General features: G+C 38.0%; 1 protein-coding gene across 4 annotated transcripts in view; it reads right to left on the bottom strand.

Annotated features, from left to right (window-relative positions):
- SMARCC1 (SWI/SNF related, matrix associated, actin dependent regulator of chromatin subfamily c member 1) overlaps nucleotides 1-19075 on the bottom strand; it is a 178836-nt gene that overhangs the window by 90048 nt on the left and 69713 nt on the right. For all 4 annotated transcript variants that reach the window (XM_004283880.3, XM_033413117.2, XM_033413118.2 and 1 more), the window contains 4 exons: nucleotides 18037-18161; nucleotides 14069-14128; nucleotides 5961-5998; nucleotides 3078-3199 (listed from right to left, as the gene is read on the bottom strand). In XM_004283880.3, coding sequence (XP_004283928.1) covers nucleotides 3078-3199; nucleotides 5961-5998; nucleotides 14069-14128; nucleotides 18037-18161 — 345 coding nt within the window. The remainder of the gene's footprint in view (nucleotides 1-3077; nucleotides 3200-5960; nucleotides 5999-14068; nucleotides 14129-18036; nucleotides 18162-19075) is intronic.

Here is a 19075-nt window from a genome sequence, read left to right as displayed (position 1 = left end):
TGAAATTTGAGCTAAGCTTGTTTAACTTTCAAAGTGAAACTGACAAAACCAAAAACTGAGCACTACTTGCAAAATTTAACTGGCTTACACAAGTTTCTATGTATTAACAGTATGTAATAAAATTAAAGTATATAATATATATTTATAAACTTATATATAATATATAGAGCTAAAGAAAGCTTTCCCTTTCTCACCCCCAATACTTACTGTAGTTTTTCTATTTCCATAACCAAACTCTATAAACATAAACACTGAAGAAAAACAACAACAAAAAACACACTGAAGGCTTCAGATTTTATGTTCTTGTCATAATACACTGTAACTAGATGATGAGCCACAAATTAGGAAAAGTTCTTTGGAAATTGGCTGACAAAAATCACAGTACTTGGCATGGCAACAAATTGGTGAAATGAATGATCGACCAAAAGACAACGAAATTGACTGTAATCGGTTTCTCAGGCTCCACATTAATGCACTTTTTCATCCAGCCCTCAGAAACTTTGTGGTGAACTGAATTTTTTAAAATAGTTCAGTGATTTACTGCTTTTAAAAAAGATCACAGAACTAATTTTTAACATTCAGATAAAAAGCACTGATAATTTTATAAAATGTTACAGGTGATAAGCACTATAGAGACCATGTGAAATGATCAGGCCTAAAACACTACAAATGAAACCAACTGTACAATGTTTTTAGCACAAAGGTTTTGACATTAATGCTAATCAGTATTTTTCCTGATGACACATTTTAGTTTCTCAGTGCCTTTTCAGATATGCAACATGTACAGAGATTACATGGGAAAGAGCAAATCAATAGTCTGTGAATACAAATAAAAGCATTCACTCTTTCATTATTCGGTAACATTTAAATTGTTTGAATTGGATACTACCAAATACTATAAATAAAATGAATCACCTGGAAACTTACAGGAAGATGATTTCTAAGATGAATTTATGTTCCATAGATACATGTATAATGAATTTCCAAGTTTTATTATAAGGAGAATAACTGTAAGCAATTAATAAACTGGTCCTAATATACCTCTCATTGTTATGTTACAGGTTAGGAAGAGGCCACAAAGACAATTTCACCAAGAACAAAACACACAAGAATGTTTAATCACAACCCCTTTCTTTTTCAAAAATCTATGTTTGAAGTACTGGCAGCTGATTCCTTAGGTTCTGAGAATGAGTCAAGTAGTAGAAGGAGTGGGATATTCGGAATCAGAAAACCTGAGTTGTTCCAATTAGCAACTCTGCAACTTTGCACCACTTCAACTGAGGCTGTAGTTATCTACAATAGGGATATAACTAATACCTCTACTGTCCATCTAACAGCACACTTTGTGACATGCAAAGATCACCATGCAAATGGAAGTGTTTCTGTAAACTATAAAAACCTAAAACACTATGTACTGTTATGACATTCCCCTTTTTTGAGGGGAAAATGCTAGTTTCTCAAGCCATTCTGAATCTTACTCTGTAACTACAAATAACAATAATGAAACTTCCAAATTTCAAAGTAATTTAACATAATAATGTAATGAAGACTGACCTTCAAAGAAAAGCAATATACTTATTCCGTTTCAGCTTCTACTTATTCAAAACAATGAGGAACAGCATTCAGAGTTAGTTTTAAAAAGTATGCTGGGGGCTTCCCTGGTGGCGCAGTGGTTGAGAGTCTGCCTGCCAATGCAGGGGACATGAGTTCGTGCCTTGGTCTGGGAAGATCCCACATGCCGCGGAGTGGCTGGGCCCATGAGCCACGGCAGCTGAGCCTGCGCGTCCGGAGTGCTCCGCAACGGGAGAGGCCACAACAGTGAGAGGCCCGCGTACCGCAAAAAAAAAAAAAAAAAAAGTATCTGAAAAGTCTCAATAGTAGAGGCCATACCTTGTGGTTTTAGACAAAAGTAAGCTATGACTCAAATGGACCATCCACCCTATTCTTTTAAGTTGGTTTTAAAAGATGTATATATATATATATATATATATATATATATAAGCACAGGACCACGAGATTGTAAGGGCAGCATCACTAGACTAAATATATAGCCTTCCAATCAAAGTACCGTAAAGAAACTAACATCTATTTGGAGTTCTGGTTCATACATTTAAAAATAAAAAACTGTCCAACAAAAATCAGCCTGACGTGAAAGAGTTACATTTCATAAGTAATCAATTAGTAAGATAGGTACATCTCCATTTATTTCCAGCCATGTTCCAAGGGTGCCACGGTGGCTGTGGTAAATGACAGGAAGGGTGCTGAAGAGGTTGTTTTCCTGAACTCTTTTACATGCCAGGGTTTATACAAGAAAGGGCTCCTGTTTCCGATTAACATGAAGCCATTATTGGGTACTAAGATGAATTTTTCTTTAAAAATTTCCATAATGTTTAAAAATCATATAATGAACATCAATATTTTATAATTATTAAATACTCAAGCATTTGCCTGTCTGAACTAAAACTGACTCCAAATGAGTCAGGTTCAAGTTTACAAAATTTTATAATCCTAAATTACAACATAATAGTTTCTATCCCCAAGTAAAACAACCAAAAGAACACAGTCCAAAGTTAAAATAAAATAACTTTCCATCCCCCTTCATCCAGTGTGACAGTGATTACTGATGAGGGGACCTGGGCAGAAGAGCACAATTTTTAAAATAAATTTATTTATTTATTTTTGGCTGTGTTGGGTCTTCGTTGCTGCGCGCAGGCTTTCTCTAGTTGTGGCGAGCGGGGGCTACTCTTCATTGCGGTGCACGGGCTTCTCAATGAGGTGGCTTCTCTTGTTGCGGAGCACAGGCTCTAAGCACGTGGGCTTCAGTAGTTGCAACGTGTGGGCTCAGTAGTTGTGGCTCGTGGGCTCTAGAGCGCAGGCTCAGTAGTTGTGGTGCATGGGCTTAGTTGCTCCACGGCATGTGGGATCTTCCCAGACCAGGGCTCGAACCCGTGTCCCCAGCACTGGCAGGCGGATTCTTAACCACTGTGCCACCAGGGAAGTCCTGAGCACAATATAATTTCAAGGAAAGTTTTCCCACTCCTAATTACCATGTTCACAGATGTAAGCAACCTACTCACCAGTTATAATCAAACCACGATGCATAGCTAGGAATAATAATGTGATTGGTCTGCTCTGTCACATTATCTTCACCAGGGTCAACTGACCGACTCTGATCACCTTTGCCAGGATCTTCATCTTCCTGTAGAAAAGAAGCCAAAGTTCAGAGAAAGAGAACTACAGAGAGATATGGAATAGCTTTCAAATTTCTAATAGCAGGTTACAGAAAATGCAGCTAGCTGATCCAATTTCAAGGACCAGGAAAACAAATTTCAAGTAAAAATAGCCTTTCACAGTTTTTAAGGTACCTTCACAAGATGTCCAGATGAGATAGCATATTTTTTTCCTCCTTTTTACAGATGAGGGAATCAACTCATAGAAAGCCCAAAACTTTTTCCACAATAACCTGCTACTTATTTGTCTAGTTTTACCTAATCCTCGAATCACAAATCTAAATTACTAGTTCTCAATTTATAAGGAGGTAACACAAGGACACTGAGACATAATGATAAGGTTTCCCCAATCCCAAAGATTGAGTACTAAGTATCTGCCAACAGCGATATGTGCAATATCTCACTTATTCCTCACAATAACAGCAGGTACTGTTTATTATCTCTTTTGTGGATGAGAAAATGATGCACAGAGCTAACAAGACATAAACAGGATAAAACTCCAGAAAGTGCAGCTAGAGGGCCTACACTCTTAACCACTCTTACTGCTGAAAATTAGTTCTGACTTTTATCATATTTATGTAGGTTTTGCAAATGATTCCACCTAAAAACCTGGTTTTGCTAATACAATAATTTCAAAAAGCACTGCTTTAGGTCAAAACACAAGAACATTTTTTATGCTACCAGTAAACAGTAATAATTACTTTTTTTTTTTTTTGGCTGCATGTGGGATATTAGTTCCCCGACCGAGGCCCACAGCAGTGAAAGCACGGAGTCCGAACCACTGGACCACCAGGGAATTCCCCCAGTAATAATTACTTTCAAATAATATTATCTAACATACGCTTTATATTCAAGGGGATCCAAGTGTCCCATAAATGTCCTTTACAGATTTTTCTCCTCAATACAGAACCTGATCAAGGAGTCCATATTATATATGATATTCATGCCTCCTTAGTCTCCTTTAACCCCTGCCTCCTTTTTGGGGGAGATTTTATGACATTAAAATTCTTGAAGAATCCAGACCAGACAGCTTGTAGAGCATCTACCAATCTCTATCACAATGATTCTTCATAATTAACTTCAGATTAAACATTTTAACAAAGAATACTACAGGAAATAAGCTTATTAACATTTAGATATTTTCAAATTGTGTAGAGTTCTATCTATCAACCTTTTATCTGTGGTGTTTTTACTGTTTTTAATCTTATAAAATTCTTTTCTGTTAAGAAACCAGTCAAATTTTGCATCATATTCTTTTACAAAGGTTCCATAGTTTAATTTCTACCTTTAACTTAAATCAACCTAAATTTCCTGTGTTATATTACTTTAGGTGAGGATCTAGCTACTGCTAGAAACTTAAGACAGTAGTTTCCTTAAGATCAATGAATATCAAAAAAAAAATTTTAATGTACAAAATCATCAAGGAAACGCTGGTTGTTACTTAAATGATGTTGAAACAAATGTGTTAATATTGATGACAAAGGTAAGGAATTTTATTTCCCAAACCAGGGAAGCTAGCAACATCTATGCTCATCGTTAATTTGTTTTTGTGGCATAGGTTCTACAAATTCAATGTGATTCAATTCAGAAAATTTTCTTTATTCAGGAAAACTAGGGAGAGGCTGGTATTGAAATGAATAAAGGCTGACAGTCTACAGTTTAATCATCTCAGTGAGGAAAGAAGCAGGATGATATCATGGGACTGGTGTTAGAGTAAGCACCTCTAACCATCTTAGGCTTAAGTTACATAACAGACTTGTCCATAGTTTCAAAAGTACTCCCACCCTTGGCATAAAAAAAAGTGGGGGGGTAATTCTTTGGTTTTCTATTTTGGTCTCCTTTATTGCCACCCAATACTTTCTACTCTAAAAGATGATGTCTTTTTACAAATGTAATATTCATAAATGTTTATGAGTAGCTCTTTGAATAAAGAAGTTTGATTTTAAAGAAAAAGATCATAAGAACAGTTCAGCTAAAGAGCCATCTGTAGTAGAGTTTCTTGAAATACTTTTCCTTGAAATCCTGTCATGAATATTTTCATTTCATGACTGTGTACAAAACAACAAGTGTCACTATGGGGGAAGTTCTCTGACTCACTGAAAAAGAAAAAAAAAGAACTAACCATTCTCAGCATTAAGGAAGTTATTTCAAGGAGATTAAGGATTAGTTACACATCTTAACACAGTTAGAGATGACAACCTGTATAAACAAGGTGTCATTTATTTAAAAAGAGAAATAAAACCTTGCCTAAAATCCAACACCATCCTACAGCCTAATTATTGACATGTCTCCACAGCAAAATTGATGAAACAGGAAGTAGCTGACTTTAAGGCTCAAAAAAGGTGACGAGTATGATCAAAGGCTACATCAGTTGTGGACTGGGGCTGCACTAATAGAAATAGGAGTGGGAAAATCAAAGCAAGGCACGGTCCCTGCTCACCTGGAATATTGTGCAGCTCTGATTATTAACTTGCAACCAGGAGAGAAATGGAACCAGAAACTATAGCATATGAGGAATACTACCTGGGAAAATGGCAAATTCCTCTTGATAAAATTTGGGGGGTGGGTCAAGAAAGACAGACTATTTTGGGCGTGTGTTAAAAAGAAATTAAATATCAAAAGGACCTCAAAACAGAATATTTCTAAGGAAACTTCCAAATCAGTGTTTCTACTGCTCGATACACAGGACCCCTACAGTTACTGTTGCACCAGGCCTAACTAAATCATTACCTTTCCTCCTGTTGTGACTGTTTCTTCATCCTGCTCATCTGCAAAATCAAAACACGTAATTCATTTAACAGGTAAATGTTCTCTCGATTACCTGGAAGCCTTAAGATTTAAGGAACTGATACTCGCCAGAGAAAAGGAAAGAAACAGAGCATTATTAAAGCTAATTTACCTTGAATAATTCAGTAAATTAGAATTGTACACAGAAGCATAGAGGTGAGTAAAAATTCAAAGCACAAATCATTAAAATTCTCCAACAACAGGGAACTTAAAATTAAATACTACTTGGGCTACAATCTTAGTCATGATCTTACTTAATAATAGGTAAGGAACTTGGTTTGGGCTCTTGCCTCCAGAGGTTTAGTGAAACAAAGTAATGACATTTCGGATCCCAGAGGAAATGAGCAAAGAATGAGGAGTAGAGAAGGAGGTGATAATCAATCCCTACAGACAAAGTCCTGGCAAGAGTGTTAATACCTTCTGAGGATAGGGGACTACAGGACCTAAATGCTAGTGTTGCAAAAGAACAAAGGCAAATCCATGTATAATCTAAACTAAGCAGCTGATTTCCATAGTGAAAAGTAAAAGTGCCATGGTGGAAAAGGTAAGAGGTTACCGCACAAATAATTACATGATTAAGTTTCTATAACATTTTATTTTTTATATAATTATTATGACCCTTGGCAGTGACTAAGGCACTGTAAAGTTTAAAGAGAACACAAGGAAGCCATTTTTTTTCATTATTCCTTCAAACAAATATTTCCAAGAATCTGCTATCTGAAAAGCATTAAATAAACAAACGGCTTAGACAGGGGTCAGGATCTATAGCCTACAAGCTAAATCAGGCCCACTGCCTGTTTTTGTATGGAATCTGGGAAATTGACTCTCAGTGTGTTCCTAGTCAATAGTTAACTGAAAAGAAGGGTGGTTCGCTGTGCCTAGATTGTGCACAACGCAGCTTATGATAAACTTCTGCAGCCTGAAATTCTGGTATGTGTTAGGCAGAGGGTACCCTACATTGCCAGTAAAAACACTGATCTTAGACTCTCAAACAAGCTTCCCTAGATGGAAACACTGCATTTGTGTTGCTGTGGGAAGAGTGTACTCTGTGCGATCCCTCACGTAAGGGAGAGAGAATAAGGAAGCCTGCACCCAGACTCTGCCTGTGTTATTTCCCCTTATGATCTGTTTATGCTTCCTATGTTGCTGTGATATATGTCAGCCGTGAGTACAACTATATGCTGAGTTCCATCAGTCCTTCTAGAGAATCTCCAAACCTGGGGATGGTCTTGGGGATTCCTATCATACCTGCAAGTGAAGAATGATTTTTTTTATTTTTACATGGTTAAAGAGAAAATCAATAGAAGAATAAATGTATCATGACATATCAAAAATTAACTGAAATTCAAATTTTGGTGTCTATAAATAAAAGTTTTATTGGAATAAGCCATGATCATTTGTTTATATATTATGAATGGCTGTATCTGCATTACAATGGCAAAGCTGACTAGTTGTAACTTAGACCTTATAGCCCAAAATGCCAAAAATATTTACTATCTGGTCCTTTTTAGAAAAGTTTGCCAACCCCCACTTTAGAGGATATAAGAAGATGAGTAGTATTTTAACAGGTTATAAAGAACCAGCCTTCAAACACTTAACTAAATTTTATGCACCAGCCACCGTCCAAGTGCTAAGGACACGGGCTTCCCTGGTGGCCCACTGGTTAAGCATCTGCCTGCCAATGCAGGAGACATGGGTTTGAGCCCTGGTCCAGGAAGATCCCACATGTCGCGGAGCAACTAAGCCCGTGCGTCACAACTACTGAGCCTGCGCTCTACAGCCTGTGAGCCACAATTTCTGAGCCCGTGTACCACGACTACTGAAGCCCATGCACCTATATAGCCCATGCTCCGCAACAAGAGAAGCCACAGCAATAAGCCCACACACCACAACAAAGTGTAGCCCCTGCTCGCTGCAACTAGAGAAAAGCCCACATGCAGCAACAAAGACCCAGTGCAGCCAAAAATAAATAAAATAAAATAAACAAATAAATAAATTTATTTTTTTAAAAAATGCTAAAGACACAATGATGAACAAGAAAAAGTCCCTGTCTTTATGGAGTTTATATTCCAGTTAAGAGTGGCAGGAAATGGAAGACAAAATAAACAAACAATAAGATATCAAATGTTGAAAACTGCTATACACAGAGGGAGGAACACTCCCGAGCTCATTCTATGAGGCCACCATCACCTTGATACCAAAACCAGACAAGGATGTCACAAAGGAAGAAAACTACAGGCCAGTATCGCTGATGAACATAGATGCAAGAATCCTCAACAAAATACTGGCAAACAGAATCCAACAGCACATTAGAAGGATCATACACCATGATTAGGTGGGGTTTATCCCAGGAATGCAAGGATTCTTCAATATACACAAATCAATCAACGTGATACACCATATTAACAAATTGAAGGAGAAAAACCACATGATCATCTCAATAGATGCAGAGAAAGCTTTCAACAAAATTCAACACCCATTTATGATAAAAACCCTCCAGAAAGTAGGCATAGAGGGAACTTATCTCAACATAATAAAGGCCATGTGTGACAAACCCACAGCCAACAACGTCCTCAATGGTGAAAAACTGAAACCACTTCCACTAAGATCAGGAACAAGACAAGGTTGCTCACTCTCACCACTATTATTCAACATAGTTTTGGAGGTTTTAGACACAGCAATCAGAGAAGAAAAAGAAATAAAAGGAATCCAAATTGGAAAAGAAGAAGTGAAGCTGTCACTGTTTACAGATGACATGATACTATACATAGAGAATCCTGGAGATGCTACCAGAAGACTACTGGAGCTGATTGGTGAATTTGGTAAAGTAGCAGGATGCAGAATTGATGCACAAAAGTCTCTTGCATTCCTATACACTAATAATGGGGAATCTGAAGGTGATATTGAGAAAACACTCCCATTTACTATTGCAACAAAAAGAATGAAATATCTGGGAGTAAGCCTACCTTGGGAGACGAAGGACCTGTATGCAGAAAATTATGGAACACTGATGAGAGAAACTGGAGATGATGCAGGTAGATGGAGAGGTATGCCATGTTCTTGAATTGGAAGAATCAACATTGTGAGGGTGAATATACTGCCCAGGGCAATCTATAGATTCGGTGCAGTCCCTATCAAACTACCACTGGCACTTTTCACAGATCTCATGGTTTGTATGGAGGCACGGGAGACCCCAAATAGCCAAAGCAATCTTGAGAAAGAAAGGCAGAGCTGGGGGAGTTGGGTTCCCTGACTTCAGACTGTGCTGCAGAGCTATGGTGGTCAAGGCAGTGTGGTGGTGGCACAAAAACAGAGGTGTAGATCGGTGGAGCAGGATGGAGGGCCCAGAGGTAAAGCCACGCACATATGGCCACCTTATCTTTGATAAAGGAGGTGGGAGTGTACAGCGGAGAAAAGACAGCCTCTTCAGTGAGTGGTGCTGGGAAAACTGGACAGCTTCACATGGAGGAATGAAATTGGAACACTCCCCAACACCATACACAAAAATAAACTCAGAATGGATTGAAGACCTAAATGTAAGGCCAGACACTGTTAAACACTTAAAGGAAGGCATAGGCGGAACACTCCGTGACATGGATCACAGCAGGATCCTTTTTGACCCACCTCCTAGAGAGACGGAAATAAAAACAAAAATAAACAAATGGGACCTAATGAAGCTTAGAAGCTTTTGCACAGCAAAGGAAACCATAGACAGGACAAAAAGACAACCCTCAGAACGGGAGAAAATATTTGCAAATGAAGCAACTGACAAAGGATTAATCTCTGAAATTTAAAAGCAGCTCATGCAGCTCAATATCAAAAAGGCAAACAATCCAATCCAAAAATGGGCAGAAGACCTGGGTAGACATTTCTCCAAAGAAGATACGCAGATTGCCAACAAACACATGAAAGAATGCTCAACATCATTAATCATTAGAGAAATGCAAACCAAAACTACAATGAGATACCATCTCACACCTGTCAGAGTGGCTATCATCAAAAATTCTACAAACAATGAATGCTAGAGAGGGTGTGGAGAAAAGGGAACCCTCTTGCACTGTTGGTGGGAATGTAAACTGATGCAGCCACTATGCAGAACAGTATGGAGGTTCCTTAAAAAACTAAAAATAAAGCTACCATACGACCCAGTGGTCCCACTACTGGGCATATACTCTGAGAAAACCACGGTTCGAAGGGAGTCGTGTACCACAGTGTTCACTGCAGCTCTATTTATGGTAGCCAGGACATGGAGGCAACCTAGGTGTCCATCGATAGATGAATGGATGGAGGGGATGTAGCACATATATACAGTAGAGTACTGCTCGGCCATAAAAAGAAACAAAATTGAGTTGTTTGTGGTGAGATGGATGGGCCTGGAGTCTGTCATACAGAGTGAAGTAAGTCAGAGAGAGAAAAACAAATGGCGTGTGCTAACACATATGTATGAAATCTAAGAAAGGGAAAAACGGTGGTCATGAAGAGCCTGGGGGCAGGACGGGAATGGAGATGCTGATGTACTAGAGAGTGGACTTGGGGATATGGGGAGGGGGAGGGGTCAGCTTGGACAAGGTGGGAGAGTGGCGTGGACATATATACACTACCAAATGTAAAACAGATAGCTGGTGGGGGGCGGCCACATGGCACAGGAAGATCAGCTCAGTGCTTTGTGACTGCCTAGAGTGGTGGGATGGGGAGGGTGGGAGAGGCAAGAAGGAAGAGATATGGGGATGTGTGTGTATGTATAGCTGATTCACTTTGTCACAAGGCAGAAGCTAACACACCATTGTAAAGCAATTATACTCCAATAATGATGTTAAAAAAAGAAAACTGCTATACAGAGACTAAAAACAAAATAATACATTTTAGAGAGGAATTGGGTGGGTGGATCCTTCAGAGCAAATATAGAGGAAAATCCTCTCTGAGAAGGTGACATTTAAGTTGCAACCTGAGAGAAGGATAAAGCAAGCATTCCACAGAGAGGAAGAAGCCAAATCAAAGAACCTCAGGCACGGATGTACCCCATGACTTCACAAAACTGTGAGCATGAATAGAAGCTGAGAAAAATGAGCGGGACACAAGAGCAGAGTGCAATGATACAAAGCACTAGCACCACAGATAGACAGTCCTGGATCTGAATCTGTGCTCTCTCACTTAACAGCTGTACACTTAGGAACGTTACTGAACCCCTCCAGTCTCTATTTCCTAATCAATGAATCAGGGCTAACATGGTTTTATGGAGAAACGCAAACATATGTAGCATGACACCTGACAGGTACTCACGTAACATAAAGATGGACCCTGTTCCTTGATTTGTAAATTAGAGACAAACATCCGCTAAAAGCAGACGTGAGGTTAAGTTACAGCACTACCAACACTGAGTCATCCAACTCTGCAGAGGGACTATTTTTTTCTTAGGAAGTGACTAACAAAGAATTCTGGGTAAGGCCGTCAAAAATGAACTTTTTGTCCTTTGGGTCTTAGTAAACCAAAGGATAATCAACTTCTCACTAAATGGGGGTAGTACAATATAATGATTGCACTCTCTCTGGTCAACTTATACTATTTCATTTTAGTTTAACAGATTTTCAGATTTTCATCCCTGAAGGAGTTTGGTACCCAATGGAAATAGACTTCTGATAATACAAAAGTAGGAGGAGCACCCTTCACTTTGACTCCTAGATGGTAATACTCAATAAATGTTCTCTTCCTCCTTCTAGATGTGGGCAAATACACTCTCACCTCAGCCCCTGAATCTTGACCTTCCAGAGATTTCACAAAAGAAAGAAATGACTGGGTATACTTGGCTCAGTGGCATATAAGGCAAAATATAGATCAGTTAAAAAACAAACAACTCTGAACAATAATTCTCAGTTGATGGATCAGGTCACCCTTGGCATGGTTCAGGTTATAGCCAATGCAGAAAGTCAGATGCTTAAATGATACATGGGAAGCCTGTTGGTCCCTGGATGAAAGGCCAGGACAACAATTTCAAATTCCAAAGAGCCAAACTCTCCAGCTATGGTCAGCAGCATCCACAGCCACAGCACTCCTGATTGAGACCTCAATTTGTTCACAAATACAATGGGAAGATCTCCTATACCCAGCACTAAAACTTTTAATCCAGTTGGAACCCCATCCTTTTCCTACAATTGGCTTCAATTTGACTCCTCTGATAAAATCTATGACAAAAATATTCTAATAGTCACATCACTTTTAAAAAGACAATTGTCCACTCCCTTAAAACTACAGAATTATTCTTTTTCGGGATATAACTTTAAAAATATAAACTATCATTCTATTTAACAAATTGTCCCAGTGAAGAGTATTCAAGTCTTAACAATATTTTACCCTTTCACATTATTAAGAATATAAAACAAAAGACTGTTTATAGTTAGTTTTTGCTTTCTTGGCCTTTGATTCAGTGGATAAGTGATGGCTGTAGAATAGGTGACATAAACTTATGGAAAATGAAAATTACTACTAGTTACTAAAGATCCATATTCTATTAATAACGTTAAAAACAATTACGATAGAAGGATTTTGACAGTATCTCATTTTTTTATTTTGTTGACCTAACACCACCTTTATATAAACTGTCATCAAGACAATTTTCTGCTTTACTTTCAACTTAACCAAAAATAGAATCATCCACTGATGTACAATGACAGGCTTTATGCCAGAAAAAGCAAGATGTATTTAGTGAAATGAAGTAGAAAAACTCTCCCAAACACCCACTCATGTCTGCCATCAAGAATCACAGCAGTTTATTTGAAATACAGAATTCACTTGACTAGGACACAGTGAAATACAAGTCTCATTTTCCACATAAGGAGATCTTGAAAATCCCTATTAGGTCTAAAATCCCATCAATTCATAAATTTAATATATACTGAAAACACGAGGATCCCCTTTGATTTTTACAAATGAAGAAAGTAAATGAGATCATTATATATATAACTTTCAGGAACAAAGATGTTTAAAACTATCCTTACTTTTAAAAACTAGAACAAGTGACTACCCTCAAAGCACATCCAAGAATTAGACCTTACTTGTGAAAGTGTACTCTATAACTGGAAAATACAGTAAAAGGATGATGTGACTCTCATTTTATCCTGTTAAGGAAATTTTCTCTTTTTTAAAATATTTACTTATTTGGCTGCACCGGGTCTTAGTTGCGGCATGCGGGCTCTTAGCTGTAGCATGCGAACTCTTAGTTGTGGCATGCATGTGGGAACTAGTTCCCTGACCAGGAATCAAACCCAGGCCTCCTGCATTGGGAGCACAGAGGAGTCTTAACCACTGGACCATCAGGGAAGTCCCAAGGAAAGTTTCTGTTGGCTTACAAAGTAGTAACAGTCAACAGATTCTTGTTCTGAAGACACAAAATCAATTTGCACATGTTGTGAAACAAATACTTCAGGCAGATTATTAAAAGTGCTCTAATTATAACTGTTTCTTTAAAACTCAGATATTCTGATTTAGATATAATATTACCACCTTTGCTAGTTTGCAGGAAAACATTACGCTCTGAGAGAGGCAGATCAGTAAGAATGGAGAGAGTGGATCATAAGAAATTAAATTTCCTGGGCTTCCCTGGGGGCACAGTGGTTGAGAATCTGCCTGCCAATGCAGGGGACACGGGTTCGAGCTCTGGTCTGGGAAGATCCCACATGCCGCGGAGCAACTGGGCCCGTGAGCCACAACTACTGAGCCTGCGCGTCTGGAGCCTGTGCTCCGCAACAAGAGAGGCCGCGACAGTGAGAGGCCCGCGCACTGCGATGAAGAGTGGCCCCCACCTTCCACAACTAGAGAAAGCCCTCGCACAGAAACGAAGACCCAACACAGCCAAAAATAAGTAAATTTATTAAAAAAAAAAAAAAGAAATTAAATTTCCTAATATGGTAGCAAACTAAATAACAATGGTACTAACATAGCCATAGATAATATCTGTGCTAGAAAGCATAGCAACTGAAATCTCTCAGTAAAGAAAGGATTATCAAGGGAGCTGACATATTCAAGAGACAAAACTGTATAGATTTTCTGATTTTTACCTAGATCTGCTACAGTTCCTCCTTTAACAGGTGTATTTTCACTATCTTTCTTTGGGTTTACTAGAAAGAAAAAAAAAAAGAATTATGTTTTAGGGGGAAAGTTCAACTTGTTTTTAAGAAAACAGAATAGAAGATTAAAAAATACACAACTCTCACTGCATCTCCACCATCATTCAGTACTTACCCTTGTGTAAAACCTACTCACCTTCATGTAAAAACCGCAAGCCCAGCTGAGAAACATTAACACTTAATGTAACAGACAATATTCTGCAATTAATTAAACAAGCAGCAATCTTTTTCATCATAAAAGCAAACAATACAGAAATAACAATACAGAGAGAAAACTCTGAAAAGAACCTTTCAACCACTTTACCAAAAGTATTTTTTGTGTTTTTTTGTGCACTTGTGGATTCCCATTTCTGTGCCATTCATTAAGACAGACAAGTTGAGGGAGAACCAATACCTTTTATACATATATGTAGACTTCAAAACATTCTGAGGGTTTTTAAATCTTACAGATATAAAGTTATCATACTGTGCTTATTTCCTTAGTACTCTACTTTTGTACTTAGGTTTCTACTTTTGTAACAGTGCGCCTGTGTGATCTTTCCGTGTATTTTTAGTTACGTCTCTTTCGTTTTTAATAGACACTCTGTGTCCATGAGTGGATCATGAGGTAACTAGCCCTATATCAATGGAAACTTTATTTTCAATTTTTCATTACTGTGTAATCAACATTCTTTTATATTTATGCATGCATGTAATTACTTAATATGGATTATGAAATTAAAACTGTTATTGTACAGTTTTTTAAATTTAATAGATATAGCCAAATTGTGTTAAGTGCCTTCATCAATTTATACTTCCATCAATAGCATCTGAGAGTACTCACTTCCTCAGAACAGTTGTACTTTGGGGATCATCTACTTTCTAAGTTTTGGAAATCACACGGATGAAAAGTTACTTTAATGATTTACATATCCTTGGTTATGTGAGATTAAGCATCTTTTCATACATTTATTGATCCCAGGTTTTTTAATAAAATTACTAGTACATAATACTTTGTCCTTTATTCCATAAAGTTTAAGAATCTTTATACATATTTAGGGTTTTAATTCTTTGTTTGTTAAATGGGTAATGAATATTTTCTCTAAGACTAACACTTGTTTAAAGTACATTAGTATTTGGAAATTTACTTTTATAGTTTTGTTTTTATTTTTTTAAACTAATTATTTTTTGGCTGTGTCGGGGGCCACACTGGGTCTTCGTTGCTGCATGTGGGCTTTCTCTAGTTGCGGTGAGTGGGGGCTACTCTTCGTTGCAGTGTGCAGGCTTCTCATTGCAGTGGCTTCTCTTGTTGCGGAGCACAGCCTCTAGGCACGCAGGCTTCAGCCATTGTGGCATGCAGGCTCAGTAGTTGTGGCTCGCAGGCTCTAGAGTGCAGGCTCAGTAGTTGTGGCACGTGGGCTTAGCTGCTCCGCGGCATGTGGGATCTTCCTGGACCAGGGCTTGAACCCGTGTCGCCTGCATTGGCAGGCGGATTCTTAACCACTGCATAACCAGGGAAGTCCCTACAGTTTTGTTCTTAAATTGAGCACTTTAATCCACCTGAAGTTTAAATTCTTATATACGATACAAAGAAAAATACTAAAATTTACAGGACTTGTGGAACAGTCTGATCTTTTCCCATTTATTTGTGTTGCTAAATTCATAATAATTTAAATTTATTCACAAATATAGATCTACATTTGAATTTCCCATTCTATTTTTTCTTTTTTTGGCTGCGTTGGGTCTTTGTTGCAGCATGCAGGATCTTTCATTGCGGGTGCAAAGGCTCTTCGTTGCAGCACGAGGGCTTCTCTCTTAGTTGTGGCGTGCCGGCTCCAGGGTGCGTGGGCTCTGTAGTTGTGCTTGAGCTCCAGGACGCATGGGCTCTGTAGTTTGCAGCACTGGGGCTCTCTAGTTGAGGTGCACGGGCTCAGTTGCCCCACAGCACGTGGGACCTTAGTTCCCCAACCAGGGATAGAACCCGTGTCCCCGCATTGGAAGGCGGATTGTTTACCACTGGACGACCAGAGAAGTCCCTGAACTGGCCATTCTATTCCACTGATGAATGCAGCCATTCTTGCGTCTAAACCATACTACATTAATTATTATAGCTTCCCAGTTTTAGATGGTTATCTCTTAGGACTATCACCACCTTCATAGTTTTTATTTAAAATTATTCTTTTGATTGCCTTTGTGAATGTTCTCTTCTATATGACCTTTAAAATATATTTGTGTGGTTTTTACTGCCCAATTTTGTATAACACAGTGATTTTTAGAAACTCATATAACATTATAGATGACTATATTTTTCATTTCTTAAAAATACAAATGACTACTTAAAAAAGAACAAAAAAGAAAAATGTAGGGATTACAACACACATCAAAGTAAAATACATGAAAACATTACAAGACAGGAGAGGGCATAGGTTAGATTATATTATCGTAAATTTCATACATTTTTATCTCAACTAGACAGCAATGATTCTAAATCGATTTGATAAATTAAGGATATATTATATACTGTAATCCCTAGAGCAACCACTAAGAAAAATATAGCTAAAAAGCAAATAGAGAACAAGAAAATCCACAGACAGGAAGTAGTATAGTGGTTGCCAACACGTGGGGAAAGGGAATAATTTGGACTAACTCCTAATAAGTACAGGGTTTCTTTTCATAGGGATGAAAACATCTGGAATTAAGACAGTGGTGATGACTGCACAACATAGTGAGTTTACTAAAAACCACTGGAGTGATTAAAATACACTTTAAAACGGTGACTTTTATGCTCTGTGAAGTTTAAAACTATGCTATATATAGGGACTTCCCTGGCGGTCCAGTGGTTAAGACTGCTCTTCCAATGCAGGGGGCATGGGTTCGATCCCTGGTTGGGAAACTGGGATCCCACATGCCGCGCTGCATGGCCAAAAAAACCACAAAAAAACAAAACCAGGCTATATATAAAAGAAACCATGTAAGTTCGAAAAGAAAAGAAAATAGCGAGGGGCTAGAATAGAACACTAAAAGCTAAAGAGGAAATGAGAGGGACAAATGGGAAAAAAACAGCATGATTGTAGACTTAAACCCAACCATATAGATAATTATGTTACATTTAAGTGGACTACATACTCCAATTAAAAACAGAAAATGTGTATATTGGGGGAAAGAACTAAGTCTCCACAAATTGATGTTTAAAAGCAATGCTTTACATAATTAGAGTGAAAGTAAAAGAATGCCAGAGAGGTACAAATTGAAAACATAAAATGTAAGAAAAAATTTATAGGACTGCTGAAGTCTTAAGTTCAGTGGGGACTAATAAAACATAGAAATTTAATGAAAAGGATGTGGTGAGATGAGGTTTTATTATTATCAGAGAACTTAGATTTCAAGACAAGCACTAACATGGCACCTAGAGACATGATACAAGCCTCAATTCATCAGAAGAACAACGATGATCTAGATGTATATGCCCTTAAACAGCAGAGCTTCAAAGTACAAGAAAATACAGGAAGAAAAAAATTTAACAGGAATAAAGGGACAGACAAATCCACAATCACAGTTAAAAAGGTCTAACATCTGCCTCCCAATAACTGATTTAAATAGGTTGAATTGTGCATAGATACATACTCCATTTTTCCATACGTATATTGATTCTGTTGGGATTTTAAAACCATTAACTTTAAAGCATTACTAAATTTTGAGAACTTTCTGATCACAGTGTGTTTTCCCGATAAATAGCAAAAGTATACCAAAAGACAGGAAAAGAGGGAATTTCACATACGTTAACCTTCAAGGGGTAATCTATTAATATTTGAAAGTTAAGAACTGGAGACACAGAGCAAGAAGTGAATCATCCCATGGCACCGCTGAGAATAATTAAATCACGTCTAACACTCTCACAGTCTAGGCAAAAGGATACAAACCATTTTTTGGAAGAACCACCTCCTCTATGTTGGGTACAGGTGTTGGGTCTTCCATGTCCTTGGTAAGATCTTCTTGCTCATCTTCCTCTTTCTGACTTCTCCGCTTCCCATAAAGACTAGCTTGGCTACAACATAAAAGATACAAAATCACAAACAAGACTGACGATAGCTAGTTACAGCAAACAATTTCAGAGGCTTTAACTACACTGTTAGAGAATCTACATTCAGAATCACTTTAAAAGACAAACAGAAATCAAAAAAGTTAGATACATTCCCCAAATTACATCTAACCAGTCAAAAGGAAAAGAAAACTTTTAGGGCACAAGAAATGACCACAGAAATTCTGCAATACAAATTTGCAGACAGTACCCTAAAAGGTGCTTAGTGTAACAAAAAAACATCTGCTACAGAAATACAGCACATATTTTATCTCAGATCATAAAGAATCACTTACATAAGAAATTTTCTCAAAGATATATACAAATAACTGCTTTTTGGATTTCTTTGGTTTTCTGTATTTTCCTGGCTCTTTGTAACATCCAAACATCAGGAACTGCAAAGTAAAATCACTTAGGACAGTACTAACTTTTGTATTTTGTAAAAATTGTCATTGTTCTTTAACCACCTGAATTCAATCAAATCAACATTTATTTTTAAAACTAACACATGCCAGGGCTTCCCTGGTGGCGCAGTGGTTGAGAGTCCGCCTGCCAATGCAGGGGACACGGGTTTGTGCCCCGGTCCGGGAAGATCCCACATGCCGCGGAGCGGCTAGGCCCATGAGCCATGGCCACTGAGCCTGCGCATCCGGAGCCTGTGCTCCACAACGGGAGAGGCCACAACGGTGAGAGGCCCGCGTACCGCAAAAAACAAAAACAAAACCAAAAAAAAAACTAACACATGCCAGAAAGCATATTAAAGTTCAAACAAGAATGGAATGATTCCTTACCTTGAGGAATTACAGGGAATTCAGGACAGAAATCATTAACTACCTCATATAATGTGATGTGTACCAATACAAAGAAATGAATACAAGGAC

Source organism: Orcinus orca, chromosome 10 (genome assembly GCF_937001465.1).
Source record: "Orcinus orca chromosome 10, mOrcOrc1.1, whole genome shotgun sequence".
Lineage (NCBI taxonomy): Eukaryota > Metazoa > Chordata > Mammalia > Artiodactyla > Delphinidae > Orcinus > Orcinus orca.
The sequence above is the reverse complement of the archived record's forward strand: the minus strand, read 5'-3'. Positions and strand labels throughout refer to the sequence as shown.